Here is a 17,827-nt window from a genome sequence, read left to right on the forward strand (position 1 = left end):
AAACCTCACCTAGCCTAGGATTCAGGCGTTGATAGCTTTTGCTTATTTATAACATTTTTTTGTTCATAACATATGCGCTTAATATTCCGTATTCGTTCGTCGTTTGATAGTGTCGATTTTGCCAAACAGAAACATAACAAAAAATCGACAGACTGGAAACCAGGCTAACCTCACCCTGAGCTAGCCAACCTATAAGTTTCACCACTGACTTTTTCATACTGTACTTATTACAAAAAATAACTGACATTTTACAAAGGTAATAAATTCTATGTCATAGTTATTCATTTAAACGATTGAAAATATATTTAGCAGCATTTTTTTTTAAAAATATATCTAGTATTTTATTGCAAGTAAAATGTGTTGTTTGTTTATTTATTTTTTCTATGTTTTTGACGCTAGGCAGTATCATAGCCGATAAACAATTTCATACAATGTTTATTACAAAAATATTACTGATATTTTACATTTCTTACACATAAATTATAATGTTATTATCATTCATTTAGACGGTTAAAATTTTATTTAATAGTTCTATTTTTGAAATGCCCATTTCATCGCAAGTAAAATGTGTTTTGTTTTTTTTTTTTTTATTATTTTGGGCTTTTCCATTATTTTGACGCTAGACCGATACGTAGCCGAAAAACACTTTCATGCTGTATTTATAAAAATATAAACATCACTGACATTTTACATTGGTAACAAAAGAAAGTAATAGTTATTCATTTAAAAGGTTGGAAAAAAAATAGCGGCTCTTGTTTTAACTACGACTATTTTAATGCCCGTAAAAATGTGTTTTCCGGCTTTTCCATGTTTTTTTGACGCTAGACTGTAACTTTGCCGAAAAACACTTTCATATCGCATTTGATACAGAATAGAATCATTCTCTAATTTACACTGGTTGCAAAAGAAAGTAAATTTTAATCATTTAAAGGGTAGAAAAAAGTAGATAAAACTTATTTTGTTGGAATTATACCAATTGTATATATCATCGATTTAAAACTGATATTATTGAACCCATTTCATCAAATAACCGACAAAAACCAATTTCATCAAATAACCATCAAAAATGGTTTATATTGCTGAAGTAATATTTCTTTGTATTTTAAGTGTTTTTCGGTATTTTTTTTGGTGTTTTTCGGCAATTAATATAAGCAGATAAAAATAACATAATGTATTTATTTCTTAATGCTTACACTGATTTACAGTTTCAAATGATTATTTCTTCTCGTCGAATCTTGCCACATATGCATATTTAGCTCCATACGTCAATATCCCAAGTTCGACGAATTGTAATGGGTCGAACGGTCGAGCGGCCGAATCTTTATTTTTACCCGTACTGAATCCGGCAATCTTCGCTGAATTTCGAAACATATTTCTTTTCAAAAATCTAAGGCATACAAAAGTGAAAGGAAAATCATGTGTAAAAAAGGTATTCAAAAGAATAGCTTACGTAATTTTTATTTTTCGAAGTCACGATAATTGCCAGTTTAAAAAAAAAAAAAAAAAAAAAAAAACATTTTCCGGTATACGCTGGTAAATTTTGTGACGGTGCTCCATACTTATTTTGTAAAACATTTTAGTGCAATTTTATTGCATAAATGTAAATCGGGAATTTTATTTGATTTAATATCTATCTCCCATTTATATAATACACCGATATACACTTTTAGAACTAGCAGACGACAGGCTATTCTTATCATTGCGTATCTCACTGTATAAATCGCATGTAAAATGGTCTGACATATGGTAGGTTTAACAGTTAATTTAAATACTTTGGAGTCAAAAGATGTATTGAAGTTTACATTGTGATGAAGCTAAGATCCAAAGCTTTCTATTGGTGTAATACATTTTAAAATCGGACATTTAATCACAACACACTAGCGGTTTAAAAAAAGCTTATTTTGTATTGTTTTAGCATAAGCGCTGACGACTTTACTATATTTACGATGTATTCATTCATGCTAGCAAGCGCATGCGTATATGCGAAGTTTAACGCGTAGGTATAAACTACGATTTTATCAATGAACTGTTATTTTTTGTTTTCTTTAAAGGAATGTAGAGTCTATTATTTCCTGAAAATGAACGATTTGGAAATTTCAAAGCATTTAAACAACTTTGCAAAACACTATTATAATGATATGTAGTCGGAATGTAACGTTACTGCAGAATGAAGAACTAGTTTCTATAGCGGTTTTTATCCGGGAGTGGATGTTGTTCGGTAATGCATTAAACCTGATATAGCTTATAACTCTGTATACATTGCAAGCAATGTATACAATAAACCAGCGGATTGTAATGCAATACTTTTAGAAATGCTATACAATTGTAAGAAGCAAACAAGTTGAAAATGGAATTTAGTGTGAAGTTGAAAAGGACAACTAAACACTGTAGTGCTTAAGTGACATTTAAATTAAAATAAAAACGATGTGCTCTGGCCTCTACATCTTTACCTTGTAAATAAAAAAAATCTAAGGAATACACTATTAATTGCTGATGATTTTAACCAATTTTTTTTTAATGAGACATATCCAAGAGAAATAAAAATACAAATGACTTATATTTTATTGTCTGTATGCCCACTATGATATAACACGAAGCAATTCTAAATAGCATTCTCAAATGTATAATGTATTATGTTTGAAGTTTATTTGCCTGGATTTATTCTAGAAATATTTCGTTTTTTTTCTATTTACATATCATTTCTTAGAATAAATCGATAAGGACACTGATTTACAAGTTTGACCAGAGTTTTTAGGCATAAATTTCATTCTGTATTTAAGTGCTTGAAAGTAGAAAATCTGAATTATATCAATTTGGGACACAAAATATATTGCTCTACAAATCTCGAACTTGTATGGAACAAATATTCTCTGTTATATATTTTGTGGTTTTTTTTTCGTTTTTTTTTTCGTTTTTTTTTTTCTAAAAGAAGCCTTAATATGTCTCTCCGGTTGCATGTCCGTCGCATTCAGTGCTGCAGCACTTTGATTTATTTGTTAGCATGAATCGAAAAATGTATCTTAACCGTTTTAATCATAAAAGCATAAATTCTGAATCCCTACACGTGCCTGTAATATAGATTGGTGACTCAGCGGCCATCTTGAATATTAATTTACATTTAGAACAAACTTTTTCTTGTTTTATTTACAAGAATTTACAAGAATGACAAAATCATCCCAAAAACGACATAGAAGATGGTGTAAAATTTATAAATTATCATAGTTATACCATTTTAATTGACAGTCGGGAATTTTTTAATAACTTAAACTAACAAATAATGACAATATAATATCACTATGGTATTAAAAACACAGGCCTCTGTTAATGTATATAAAACATGTGCAAGAAATGAGCACAATTAGACCTATGAATATGATATGATTTTTTGGGGGTGAATAAAAGCCTTTTTCCTAATTGAAAAACCAAAAAAATTGTTGAAAATTCCCAATCTAATCTTTGATAATTCCCCCCCCCCCCCCCAAAAAAAAAGAAATTTTAGCAATTGCCAAAACAGGCTCAAGTTGTTTGATAATTTTTATATTCTTACAAATGTATCATACTATTGAACTGCTCCAAAAGTTATACAGGCAAGTTTGATAAAAAATATTGAGCTCAGAAAAGTCTGAAAACAAAGTTTGTCATTGGATAACTAGGCCAGTAATTACCGATTTCTCAGCAAGTGACCGACTACTTATCCCACAAGATTTCTAAATCAGCAGTTAGAGTCAGTATGTTTTGTTTGTTTAATTAGGTTTTACATCACATCGACACATATAGGTCATATGGCGACATTCCAGATTTACTGGTGGAGAAAGACCTCAGTTGCCCTTCCATGCATTATTTCAGGCACGAACAGCCACCTTAGTAGAATCACCGACGTGCCGCAAGGAAGCTGGATAGCTTCCTCACATGAAAGAATCCAAAGTCCCCGTCCGGATTCCAACCCACAGCAGTGAGGGGTAAGTGGTTATAAGTCAATGACCTTAACCACTCGGCCACGGACGCCCCATTTAGAGTCAGGCAAATGATCATCAGACTCAATGGCCTAGATTAATTGTTATGGAGAAATTGCCCTCGCCCTGAGGATCGAACCTGCCAACCTTGAACAATCACTCATTTGATGCTCTCCTTATTGAGCTAAGCAAGGGGGACAATGACAGACTCTGCTTAACACTGGTTGGCACCAGGAATGAATCCCAGAGTGTTTCAATAAGCTTAAAGCTTTTAACACAAACTAAAATAAATTAGTATACACTAAACAAATGACAAATTAATGATAATTGTTAATACATGTAGTAATGAAAGATCCACAGTTACACAAAAATTTCCATGTCTACAACTGAACAAAATTTGAATTATAATCCAGATGTTAAAACTATCATTTTCTAACATCTTCTCAAGAAGTCTTTCTCGATGATAAAAAGCCGCTTAATTAATTACATCAATAGTGAAACATAAGGGAGAAAATTAATTCTTATAACACATTTCATAGCCTATAATTAAATTGATAGTGATAAGGGAAGAATTCGGGGAAATCTCAATGGACGGTGAAACTTCTGTTGTTTTAATACCGGAGTATCTTGCTCGGCTCGTCTTTTTCCCCGGAGGTGCCGATCCAAAGTGCCGTTACAGAATTTTCTTACTACACATGAAACCCAGATACGACTGATTTCATTTTCAGACCAAGTTTTTTTAAGCGATCGAATAAAAAAAATGAATAATACAGATAATTAATTACACACAATTTTTTGTTCATGATAAATTATTTTCTTTTTTACGTATAATGCAGTTTTTTCACTCTCACATATCAATCATATTATATTTATGAATGACGTCTCAGACAAAAAGTTGAATTTTTTTTTCGTCAGAAAAACTGCTAAGAATATTTAGAATAAACACAAATAAAGCAGACTACACAGCAGACGGACATGGTAATTGACGATGCTGTTGAGAAAAATTTGTCCAAAATCTTTTAAACAAAATATAGAAGTTCAAACGTAAATCAGACAAAATCTACGGAAAGGCAAAATTTCAATTCTTTAATAAATATAAACAGAAAAGAGACACTAAATTTGTAAATTGAAATATAAACAGAAAAGACACACAGAACTGTTAAATTGAAATAATGTACGAGGGGTATCGGAGGTTATCGCAAATGATTTCTGCAGATCAATAACAACTCCTATAATAGGCCAAATCTAATCTTTCCAATGAAGATTCATTTGCGAAGCACTATAAAATGAATTAGACGAACATAAAGATCATCTAGTTTAAACGGGGAGCCTAATTACTCGTCTATTATTCATACAAAATAGACCTTCGCACACACTGTAAGCAAAACCTGTCAGTTGTGCCGAAATTATTAAAACAAATGATTTCCCTAATTTGGCAATAGATCTAATGAATCTGTGAAGTAATGAATATACCATTAGCTCCTTCGAAGTTGGTAATTTAATTCAAGTCCTCGTATCCCAATATTGTTGCAAAAATACAGACATTATTACAGCGGCAATCAATCTAATAGGTGGAAAATTCTGCCACATTCTTTCCAGTGGGCTTAAACGAAAATCCTACGTAATCGTCTGAAACTCTTCACTTTTAATTCTATCAAATTACCTACCTTTTACAGACATGTAGGTCTATAATCAACTTAAAGAAATCTCATTTAAAAAACAAAAAAAAAGTTTTGCGTTTTCTTTTTTTCGTAACAGATTTTTTTTTTTAAATTTCAACTGAACCAATGTCTTTTGCATTTAAATTAGAACCACAGATCTTCTGTAAGCTTTCCCAAGATATACAACAGGATTTTACGTCTCCGTTGGGATTCAAACTATCAGACTGATAGAGTTGTGTGTAAGTAATTTGAGGTCAGTGACCTTAAAGATCCTTTATGTTGTAATTAAGGTTGTTACCACACTTAAGTGAAATTTTATATATGTATATATGTATGCTTTTCAAACAATTTTCAAACACCGAATTATATGTAAAATATGTACTGCAAACATTTGTCTACATTATATGTAATCATTAAAATAAATGCATTTTATTTCTTATTGAAATATTTGACTTAAACTTTATAGAAAATTTATTTCTAATTACCTCCCTTTATTAACATAAAATGTAAATTCGGTAATATCTTTACAAATAAGGCTTTTTGAAACTCACAATATTGATAAATCTTCATTTGAGCATTATATTTTTTATATAAAACCATAAAAAAATTGAGTTACAGGATCTTTCACTGTTTTGCACTACCAACCTTATGAACAGCATCTTTTAAATTAACAAAATTTTCGTTTATTTCATCTAAAAATACGTATAATTAAATATTAGTTCTGTGTAAAGACATCACACTGTAAGAAACTTCAATTTAAGCCAAAAGTTCAAAATTAATAGCAGGAAAATTAAATGATTTTACGAAATAAAATCTTGCCGTGGTTTATGAGGGATTATTCAGCTTTCCCTTAGATCATGCGCGAGAAATATTTTTATGACAAGTAGCAAAAACAACTAATCTATTTAAATCTTTGTTTTGAGCCTTATTTTCTGAATTTTTTTTTCCAGAAATTCGGGGAGAAAAAAAATAAATTTCTGCAATTTTCTTTACATTTTTTACAGTGATTACAAAACTTAATCTAAAATAGCGAAGCACTTAGGCTTTTGACAGCACTAAATAATAATTCTGCATATATCTGTTATGATGAAGATGAAATAAAACGGAACTAACTTGCTTACATATTCAAACTACGGTGTTTTCGCATCAAGGGGTAATCAAAATAATGGATATTTATGGCATATTCCATAACAAAATACGCGAAGCCAAGTATGCGTCAACTTCATTGACTTTTGTCTCTACGGTAAATATTTCTAATCACAATCTCTCAAATGTTTGATTCTATGTAGTAACAAGCATCTATACGAAAAAATGACACAAAATAAACATGTACTTTACCACCCGGTAATTAATAAATGGGCAAAGAAGCACTGTGTACTTAAACTATTGGGAATTAAGTGTTTGGATCTACTCAAATATATAATATACCCACACTGGCTTATATCTCAGGCAAAATTAAACATTGAACTGCTACGCGGGTCTGATTTACAAATCTAAATCTAGCATTCGCCATGAAAAATTCATGCAGTAATCTAAATAATGTAGTAAAAATTTATTACTTGTAACATCTCCTTTTACACCAGCCTAATATAAACAGAAAGAAAAAACAGAATTTTAGAAAAAAATTTGAGCAAATTCAATAATTCACTTTTTCTTGTTAAACAATTCAATTAAGCTGACTAATCTAGGGCATCTAATTTTAAATTGCAACCTTGACATCTTAAAGTTGACATCTTGACTTGTCTGTCTTTCAATACGGACAAAAACATTGAAAACTTTTAGGGAAATATTTTCAAAATAAGTCCTGACTGACAGTCGAACAGTCCAGCCTATGATAAGACACCCTTGATATGCCAGCTAATCTTGGTCACTTGCCACATGGTTAGATTCAGTAGCCACCCCCACCCTGCCCCCCTCCAGCAGACCACGACTTTAAATCGCAACCTATTGTTTTAATTGAAACGATTCTCGTCTGGCTCGTGGAAATTTAACGAGTATTGTAATGGTTGGAGAACTTTTAAAGCAGCTCGCCTCCAGATTCATGTTAATTTTCATGAAAATTTTGGAAATTTTTAGTAAAGCAGTAGAAATATGCAAAAGCAGTCTTAAAAAGCATATAACATGTTAATATCATTTGGATCTTGAATGTTTTCACCTTTCTTTAAATTTTAGTATATTATAAAATGTAGTCTGGAATAACTAAAATGTGGAAAAAATGTAGTCTGGAATAACTAAAATTATCTCCCCTGGCATTTAGTAATTCATATAGTTGAAACATTCTGATTTCACAAGATTTTGACAAATAAAGTTTCAACCGATTCCCTTCAGTAGTTTTGGAGATACCAACTTCCTAACAAATAAAACTTTTACCAAAGTGTGACATTAACATATGGGTACCGTAAGCACAATTATAGCATTGGTGCAAGTTAAAAATTTCAGAAAACCTGAAAACCCTGCACTTAGTATTATTTCAATTGGTTTTATATAAAAAAAACAGAGCTTTTCAAGAGTAGAAAAACAAGAGCCATGTCAACATGGCCATCCCCCGCCGAATGTGTTTGCTCATTGGAAGAATGTATATGTAGTAGAACAGAATAATTCTATTTTAAGAGGTCTTTTGGTAATGAAAACTGATGGCTATAGTGATTACAGCTTTGAAACCTATGTGAATACTGATGGCTGAAAATAACAAAGGGCAATAACTCAAAAATAATGCAGGGTAGAGTTATCATTCTTAAGCACTGCACTCCTCCTCAATGAGATCCATCCGCCTTTGAAGTTTCAAGTTGATACATCAAATACTTTTTGAGATAAGCTCTGGACAAAATAGCATAAAAAAAACAAAGGGCAATAACTCAAAAATTGTATAGGGAAGAGTTATCATTCTTGCGCACAACATTCCTCCTCAATAAGATCTATCCAACTAAGACATTTCATGTTGATATCTCACACACTTTTTGAGTTATGCTCCACTCAGGTGAAAAATTAGGTATGAAAAATAACAAAGGGCAATAACTCAAAAATTATGAAAGGTAGAGTTATCATTCATGTGCACTGCACACCTCCTGAGTGAGATCTATGCACCTATGAAGTTTCATGTTAATATCTCATAGGCTTTTGGAGTTATGCTCTGGACAAAAATCAATTTTGAAAAATAACAAAGGGTAATAACTCAAAAATCATGCAAGGTAGAGTTATCATTCTTATGCACTGCACTCCTCCTCAATGAGGTCTATCCACATATAACATTCCTCCTCAATAAGATCTATCCACCTATGACATTTCATGTTGATATCTCAAACACTTTTTGAGTTATGACCCACTCAGGTGAAAAATTAGGTATGAAAAATAACAAAGGGCAATAACTCAAAAATTATGAAAGGTAGAGTTATCATTCATGTGCACTGCACACCTCTTGAGTGAGATCTATGCACCTATGAAGTTTCATGTTAATATCTCATAGGCTTTTGGAGTTATGCTCTGGACAAAAATCAATTTTGAAAAATAACAAAGGGCAATAACTCAAAAATCATGCAAGGTAGAGTTATCATTCTTGTGCACTGCACTCCTCCTCAATGAGGTCTATCCACCTATGAAGTTTCAAGTTGATAACTCAAATACTTTTAGAGATATGCTCTGGACAAAGATGTCGGACGGAAGGACGGACGGACGGAAGGACGGAAGGTCGGACGGACGGAGACTATTTCTATATCCTCCGCCGAAAATTTTCGGCGGGGGATAAAAATCTGAATTTCAAGCAAATGCCTAAAAACTTGCACACAAGGAATTGCTCTCTCTTTTCTTTAAGCTGAAAAATGATGTCCTCACAAAACTTTTTTAGATTTTGATAATTAGTATTGAGAATACTGGGATAATATTTTTAAAACTTGTTATGAAAACTTTGTTACCATCTAAACTTGATTTAAAACTTCCTCAAGTTAGTTCAGAGCTAGTTCAAAGTCAACTAGGGTATGACTGGGCTTAGGACATACAGGAATAATTTCACACTCGGATATTACAAACATTGGTTTTTTTTAATATTCAACGCTCTAACGACAATATGTAGATGAAAAGACCCATTGAAACGCATTTATCAACCCACGAGTTCGATTAAATGTTCTAATTACATGTGAAATACAAATTAATGAGTATTTGTCCAGAAATAAAATGACTGTTGAATATTTAAACGTAATAGATGTAACAGTCCCCATAGACAAACTTTTCTCTTTTCTTCCTTTGAAATATTTTTTCTTCCTTCAGTCACAATATTAGATACGCTTAATACACAATTGCATTGAGTTAAACAAAAAACGATAAATATGGCATGTACATGAATAATCTGATGTATGGTGCCGTATTATGACATTTATAACAAACAATAAAAACAAAATACACCAAAAATTTTTCGGGCTTATAACAAATATGAAATTAACAGCAATTACTGCATGTATAATTTATTTACATGCTTATAAAATCATTTTTAAATGAAAGGAAAATCATGCATACCGAAGGGGTCCCTTTGAGCACCGATAAAAATTTAAGCGCATTAAATATTTATGCTTTTATGAATGATATACAGTAATTTATAACAACGTGAATCAATAGCATCAACAGAAGAAAGTGGCGTTACTTTTCGAATCAAAAAGTCCAATTATAATTCAGTTATTTATAACAAATATTATACGTTATGTATAAACGCATGGATCGTTCTAAATGTCTAGAGACTAACTAAATGTACTCTCTAAGTCAACAAACCATCCTGACAATTTAATAGAGTAAATTATCAATGTAAAAAGTTAATGAGATACGACTGTTTTACAGGGAACCCTCGATTAAGTTTCTCATTAGCTGTTAAAACAAGAGAATCGCATGCACTATCTTAATATATAATAAACAAGATCAACAAGGAAATGGGGCGTTCAATGAACGCAGCCCCTACATGACTCAGCAACAAGAACCAGTGGCAAGGGGCCCAGGAGGAACCCTTACCACGCTAAATACATTGAATCTGAAATGGACTTGACCATCTTTTACACTGGACTAAACCATTCACCATTTTTAGGGATATTTTTCCAAATTATGTACGTATGTAAAAAGTGAATGAGTAGAACCACTGATCTTGTTGTATAAGGTAACTGTATAGCGGAATCAAACGCCCATAGTCAGATTCTTACCCACATTATTTTCGTGGAAGGGAAAGTGATTTGAAGTCATTGAACATCACCTTGTGGCTAATGAAGCCCCTTATAAGACAATCAACTATTAAATCATAATTTAAAACTAGAAAATATGCTTCGCTGTAAAAAACTCTTTGCATGTCATGTGATAATTTGCCTAAAAGTGTAGTAGAGACTCAAAAAGTGTTGAGAATTTAAAATCAAGCTGGATCAATAATGGATAGGAGTGGGTACCATATAAAATTTAAAATGTTAACTATAGCATTAAGCTGTAAAAATTATACAGCAGTGTAAACTAAAAGCTGCATATGTGCATATATACATAGATGTAACAGTGGTGAAACCAACATAAAGTAGTGGTGAAAGTTTGTCATAAGAAGAGGGGCTTAAAAAGGACTTAGCTCTTCCATCAAAGCCCAGATTTATCCTACAGGTATACATGTTACAGTGTAAACAAAATAAATAAATTATTTTTTTGTATCTTACCCGTGTAGAATTGGTGACTGCAAGCTCATATGGAGACACTGGGCTAAAGTCAATGTGAGTGATGGCTCCATACTCTTTCTTTATGATGGGTGTCTGAAAATATATAAAATATATAAATACAACAAGATTAATATCTGGAAAAAATGTTATCCTCGGAAGCATTAAAAACATCAAAATTACATGAAAATTGCAGACTCAGTTTGATTGAGTTTGTATAAGAGGGATAATGAAAAAATGCAACATCCCTCACGCCCCCTAAAGCGGTATTCAATTCTCAACGCTTAAAAGTGCTGGACATTCAATGATCCTGAATGAATAAAGTCGTAACCCTCACCACGCTAAATACCTTTTATGGACGTGTCATTCATCATTTTCTAAGGAAAATTTCAAAATAACTATCCACTGAAGAGCAAAGAGTGCAGACCATGATCAGATAAGCCGACTGAACTTGGTCTGCACTGGTTGCATGGCTAGAATCAGTTGCCCATATTAAACATATCTGTTTTCATTTGAATGATTTCGAAGCCTGATATTCTCAAAATTGGCAATGGACAGCTCCTAAATGGAAGCTGGAAAATTCAATTTAAGAAATTTAGAGGGTTATGGGTTAACAAAACTAACAACGAACAAATATACAAACAAGACAGGTCTATTCCTTAAACTGTGTAACGGTTAAAGCATGATGCCAATCTAAATTGTAACTCCCGGCCAAAGAGGACTAGGAGGAACTTTTTTATGTAAAGACCCCAAGCTGTGAGAACATTCAGATATAGAAGTATAATCTCAGTTAAATTCCCCCACCCCCACCTTTAAGTTGGTCATGTGATTTTATCCCTGCTATATTGGCACCAAAACAAAACTACTGCATTGGGAGCTGGCAATGGAGGGACAGAGGTCGGCTAAAAAATTATTCTAATATTTATTATCTTTACGTCTCCCACGATCACTTGCACTCACTACATCGTAGGATCCCATGCAACTGGTCCATAAACATGCCGGACAAACATGTTACATGGTATAAGTCAGAGCGGTCAAATTTAGCTTTTATAAGTTTCAATTGTTTTTCTAGTCTTGGATATTATTACTATAAATCTATAACTATATTTGAAAATTCTTTACAGTAAAAATGGTTATATTCAATGTTAAGCTGTAGGTCTGTCATTGATGGAAAATTTTGTATCAATATATCCAGAGACAAATATCGACGATATATCGATATATAGACTTTGACAGTAAGTACAATGAAAAACATTTAAATATGCATTATAAATTGGGATCATGGTGATATGCATGCTTGTTTTAGACATTACAAATACTACAAACTAACAAAAGTTGTTTTTTTCTGTTATTTTGCCACTGACATTTGAAAATGAAGTTTAAAGTTCAAGTTAGCCAAGAAAACTGGGAAAAAGTGACTTAAATAGAGAGGTTTATGCACTGAAAGAAATAAATAAATTTTAGCTTGTATCGATATTTCAAAGTGTTTATCGATACTGTATCGGATGATAAATATTGATGATATATCGATATTGCAATATTCAATCACAGCCCTATTAAGCTGTTGTTTAAGTATCAGGGTGTCCGTTTGACCCTTGAAATGACTCTTTGACCCTTCAAATTTCTTAAAGACCTGATTTGACCCTCAGGATTTTAACTGGAGGGTCAAATTTTGTTAAATTTTAGGGATTTGGCCATGTAGTCGGTAAAAAGTAAAACTTAGTCAAAATGACCCTCAGGATTTCATGGCTAGTGAACTCCTTGAGTATTATTTGATGTTCAGTTGTCAGGTAACATGTACACACTTGTAATGCTACATGTAACAAGAGTTGACTGATCTATTTAATTACCACACATTTTAAAATTTAATTTCATTTCACTACAAACACATAATAATCATTGGTATGACAAATGATCTAGAAGTGCTCTTGCTCACAGGAACTGTTTCCGTTAACCAGTATTACACCGCATGACAAAAGCTGCTAACATCCCTGCATAGATCTGCAGTTCTAATTAACAGCATCTTACACAATAAATCTCCTTTGCAAATGAAAATGTATTTAACAGGTACATTGATATGATTGTATATTATGCTTTCAGTGTTTTTTTCCCTGCTTTGGGAATGGTGCCGGTACCGGACAGATTGGGAAAAGAGCATCCGTTCGACTCAAATTGGGAATTTTTCATATGATGCAAAATATTCATTAGGAATTTCTTTTATCCAGGAAGACATGAAAATTATGCATAATATACAATTTAAAACAAGTATTATTAACTTAAATGATTATTTTTGCTACCTGAGGTTGAAAAAAAACTCTGAAAACAATTGTACATAAATAATGTTTGACTGTGAAACACCAAAAGTACGAAATGAACTAGGTACGAATATCTCTAATGTAGTTATACTTGGTTTTTATCGTATATAACATCCATTACTGTTTTTGTTTACTTATAAATTTGCTGATTTTTGAGTGATATTTTGGGAATTTATCAGTCATGAATTGGGAATTTGCTGTCTATTTTCTACATGTATTTGGAACAGTGCCGTTTTCCAGTATCAGTTATATATAAAGGAAAAAAAAACACTGGCTTTTATGCCCATAAGATATTGTACAATTTAGGTGTCACAATTCCACTGCTAAAGGTACATAGTAATGCAACAAAGTATAGGAGTTCTTTGTGCAAGAAAATTAATAATCATGCATGAGAAAGCAGATGATTACAATAACCTGCCTTCTATAAGCTCTCTATTCAGATTAAATTCATCAATATAGATGAAAGTAAGCTCTTTGTTTCTACTTAGGAAAGGTTAAAATACATACCTCAAAAGGTGATGAATGCTCCCTAAACTGGTGACCATTACGTAGCCAATAATGAGCAGAAAGCCACTTGAAATTTCGACTTTTTCACTACTCACAGCTACGGTTTCTACTGGGGGTTCATGCTCATATTGTTTACCTTCATTGTTATTTTGATCAAAATGTTTATATTAAACAAAGTTGTCCAGAGGGCTATAATCTTTTGTTTTATCAGCAGACAACTGAATTTCTTCATTGCGAAAACTAGATACATTAAGCTGGCATTAACATGATCTATTGACACTCTTTACATTGCCATACAAATTATTGCGATGATGTCATATGCAAAGTACTCCTTTTAAATCAAACAAAGTAAATTAAATAACAGAAGGCACTTCTTTGTCTGCATGCGGTTTGAGAAAATTAGACACTCTTTCAATGGCTTTGTGAATATGGCCCTATTTTGGTCCCATAACTGCATGAAAGAAAACTACTCTTTCCTATGGATGAGGTTATACAGGGAAGTCAAAGGCTGGGACCAAGAAAACAACATGAATAAATTTAAAAGGTAATCAAATAAGAACAATTAAATAATATATAGCTTTCCATACCTATCAGTAAAATTTTCAGTGTCAGTACTAGTTGGGGCGGGCACCACCAATCTTATTATAATCTTAATTCATTAATGTAACTCAATGATAACAGCAGGGTATTCTGAAAACGCAACAATCACAACTTTTCGGCTTAGGGATAATCGTTGAGGTGTTCAGATTGAAAACAGAAGAGATGCATGAAATACCAAATGGCATCTTTAAAACAAGTGTTTTTTTTCTTTATATAACAACTACCCTAAAACCATACTGTTCCCAATAGAAAATAGACATTAAAATTACCAATTTCCTATGTTTAAATTCCCAAAATGACTGTTCAAAATTTCCACAAGGCCCAGTGATTTCTCTGAAATCATTTAAATCCAACATATTCATAATATGAAATTAGGCAAAGCCTATGAACGGGGAAGTCGTTAAAAAGTCCTTTCATTTTTCCGTTTTAAAGGTGTCATTCGGTATTTTAAACACCACTTCTGTTTTCACTCGGAACACTCGACGTTTATTATTTATCCGAAAAGTTGAGATTTGTTCCGTTATCGGAATACACCGTCTTTTATCATTGAGTTACATTGTAAATGGCCGCGCCTAACTAGAACTGACACTGAAAATTTTATTGATAGGTATAGAATTCTATATATTTTTTAATTGTTTTTTATTTGATTTTCTTTTAAATATACAGGTGTAGTCTATAGCCGGGCAAGCCAAATCCCGGAGCCGCTTCGCGGCCCCGGGCTTTGACTTCCCCGTATTAATCATCACTCAATAGTTCTACCTGGACAGTGGAAACTGTTAGCTATCTTTATTCATGATGACTTATCTTATTTGTAGCTGAAAAAATTGCATAATTTTTTTCCCAATTTAAGTCAAAATAACGCATTTTTTCCCAATCAGTCTGGTACCGGCACCATTCCCAAAGTAGAGAAAAAAACGCTGTTAAAACATAAAATGTAAAATAAAAAATTAATGAAAATATTTTTATCTTACTTCTCCGTACAGTCTTAGGTTTTGCCTACTAAATGAAAGCCCAAGCCTGCGATGTCTGTACCATCAAGACATTACACAAACGTGTAGATGATACCAACTAGATCAATTGTTTATCCTGCAACATGTTTTTAATGAGTTTACTTAGTTAATGGTTTAAAGATCAAAATTTTGTGTCAATCGTTTTAATTTCATTTGTTTGCCTGACTTACCCGTTGCAGACCCAACAACAGCAATGGATTTTCTTTACGAAACTATGTACTATCTCTATCATCTTGCAACATTAAGTTTTCTGTCATCGAAATAGTATAGTGATGGTGGGTGGGGTACAGACAAACATAAAACGTGAGCACATTTGTTTACTGTTTTTGTTACCGTTAGGCAAAAACAACGTCAACAAACTTTCTCCATGAATACATTTTCTCTGGCATGTTTAATTACCTGTAATTTTTTCCAGTATATTGTATCACTTGTAACTTTTTCGCCAACTTTTGCGTAATTTTTCACGATTGTTTTCTTAAAGGAGGTCGCCATTTTGTATTTATTTAAAAATCTCTAAATAAAAGTGATTAATAGAAGTGCATTTGCAGTAATGTCCAAAAGGTAATTTTGTGCATAAATTATAACGTCATATTATTTATAGTAAGATATTTTTGAAGTTATAAATTAAAAAATACTCAATATCATATAATCGATTTAATCTATAACCTACGGACATATGAATATTACGCCCCGCCTCAAAAAGGCGGAGCAAACAACTGCAGCGTTTGCGTTAGTCAAAAGATTCTATCAAAAGTCATAGTTCATGTTGATAATTCATTTTTCGTTAAAACAGTCACGTGCATATTCCATTAATTGAAGAATTTGGATTGGATTATTGAGTCTATTGATATAAAGTAAAAGAAAACGAAATATTATAATCATTTGCCGTGTGTCGGGTATCTACTGCATACATGATTGTTGATCTTTCAAAAAAGTCTCTAGGAGTAGGAAAAATGTCCGGGGATGACAATAGTTTGGATGGGGCAGGAAGTGTTGCAAGTGTAAGATTTTTTATTTCGAAAAATATAAATAAATAGATAAACTTATTCATTTAAATAAAATTATAGACGAAAATCAACGGTAGTGATTTTTATTTGCATATAGTAAGCTTTTTTACACTATTTAAATTGGAGTTGTTAAATAGCATTTAAATCGCACTTGCATTTTTTACATGGAATTATCTTATGTTTTTTAGAAATTATTTTAATGATAAATTAAAAAAAAAATGATTAAGCATTTATTTAAAAAATAAAATAAAACATTACATGGAAAACAGTGGGAAAATTAATTGATAAATATTATTTTATATAAAAAAAAATCTTGTGTTAATACTTAAAGATAGGAAATACAGGGTGTTTGCATTAAGTGATTCGTTCTCTTAAGACACTAAATAAAAAAATAATAAATACACATTTTCATTCACGTGTGCGTGAAAGCTGGATATATGTGCATTTCAAGTGGTCCCATATGACGATTCTCATATGAATGTTTACAGTTAGGATAGTGTTTCTTTGTTGGATAGGATATAAACATAAACAATCGTTTAATTAACGCTGGTGATTAGTTACTCTTACCGTGCACGAGATCACGCGCTAATTACTTAATTCATACATTTACACATTTATTGTGCAATATCGTCTCTGTGGCATGCACTGGAAATCCTGCTGCCATTCCATACACAATGTATCATTTATGTTTTAATGACACTTACGTGCATTAATGTAAATAAAATAACGACGAAAAAATATTTTAAAGTTTATTTTATAGGATGCCTTTGATTAAGAATAAAAGTTATTGTGTTTAATAATCACATTTGAGTTACAGACAATTAATTCTGAAATATAAGTCAAAACTATCTTCAATATAATTTAATACTCCACGAAACAAAAAATGTATTGTTGTTTAACAGCAAGAGATATTACAAAATTTACTTGACGCATACAGTACATGGTATTTTCACTCACAAAAATATTATATATATGGAATTAATTGATTGTCTATGCGCTGAAAACTATAATATGCAATAATATAAATACTGAATTAGCGTGCACAATGGAAATCTGAATTAATTTGTATAACCATTCTATTATTTAGCAACTATTTGATATTGCTGAATACTAA

At 31.9% G+C, this 17,827-nt stretch overlaps 2 protein-coding genes across 3 annotated transcripts in view; one reads left to right on the forward strand and one right to left on the reverse strand.

The window, feature by feature from the left end:
- LOC132741261 (U3 small nucleolar RNA-associated protein 15 homolog) overlaps positions 1-16,257 on the reverse strand; it is a 68,492-nt gene extending 52,235 nt beyond the window's left edge. Inside the window, 2 exon segments of the mRNA XM_060729392.1 lie at positions 11,278-11,370; positions 16,106-16,257. Of these exon segments, the coding sequence (XP_060585375.1) occupies positions 11,278-11,370; positions 16,106-16,198 (186 nt within the window). The 5' untranslated portion in view covers positions 16,199-16,257.
- Positions 16,258-16,477: 220 nt separating this feature from the next.
- The window catches only part of LOC132741260 (AT-rich interactive domain-containing protein 3C-like), a 36,330-nt gene continuing 34,980 nt past the window's right edge, over positions 16,478-17,827 (forward strand). Inside the window, exon 1 of one of the 2 annotated variants that reach the window (XM_060729391.1) lies at positions 16,478-16,707. In XM_060729391.1, coding sequence (XP_060585374.1) covers positions 16,618-16,707 — 90 coding nt within the window. In that variant the 5' untranslated portion in view covers positions 16,478-16,617. The remainder of the gene's footprint in view (positions 16,708-17,827) is intronic. The other variant, XM_060729390.1, reaches the window with a different exon arrangement.

Source organism: Ruditapes philippinarum, unplaced genomic scaffold (genome assembly GCF_026571515.1).
Source record: "Ruditapes philippinarum isolate M1 unplaced genomic scaffold, ASM2657151v2 ctg1593_1_1_1_1, whole genome shotgun sequence".
NCBI classification, from domain to species: Eukaryota; Metazoa; Mollusca; class Bivalvia; order Venerida; family Veneridae; genus Ruditapes; species Ruditapes philippinarum.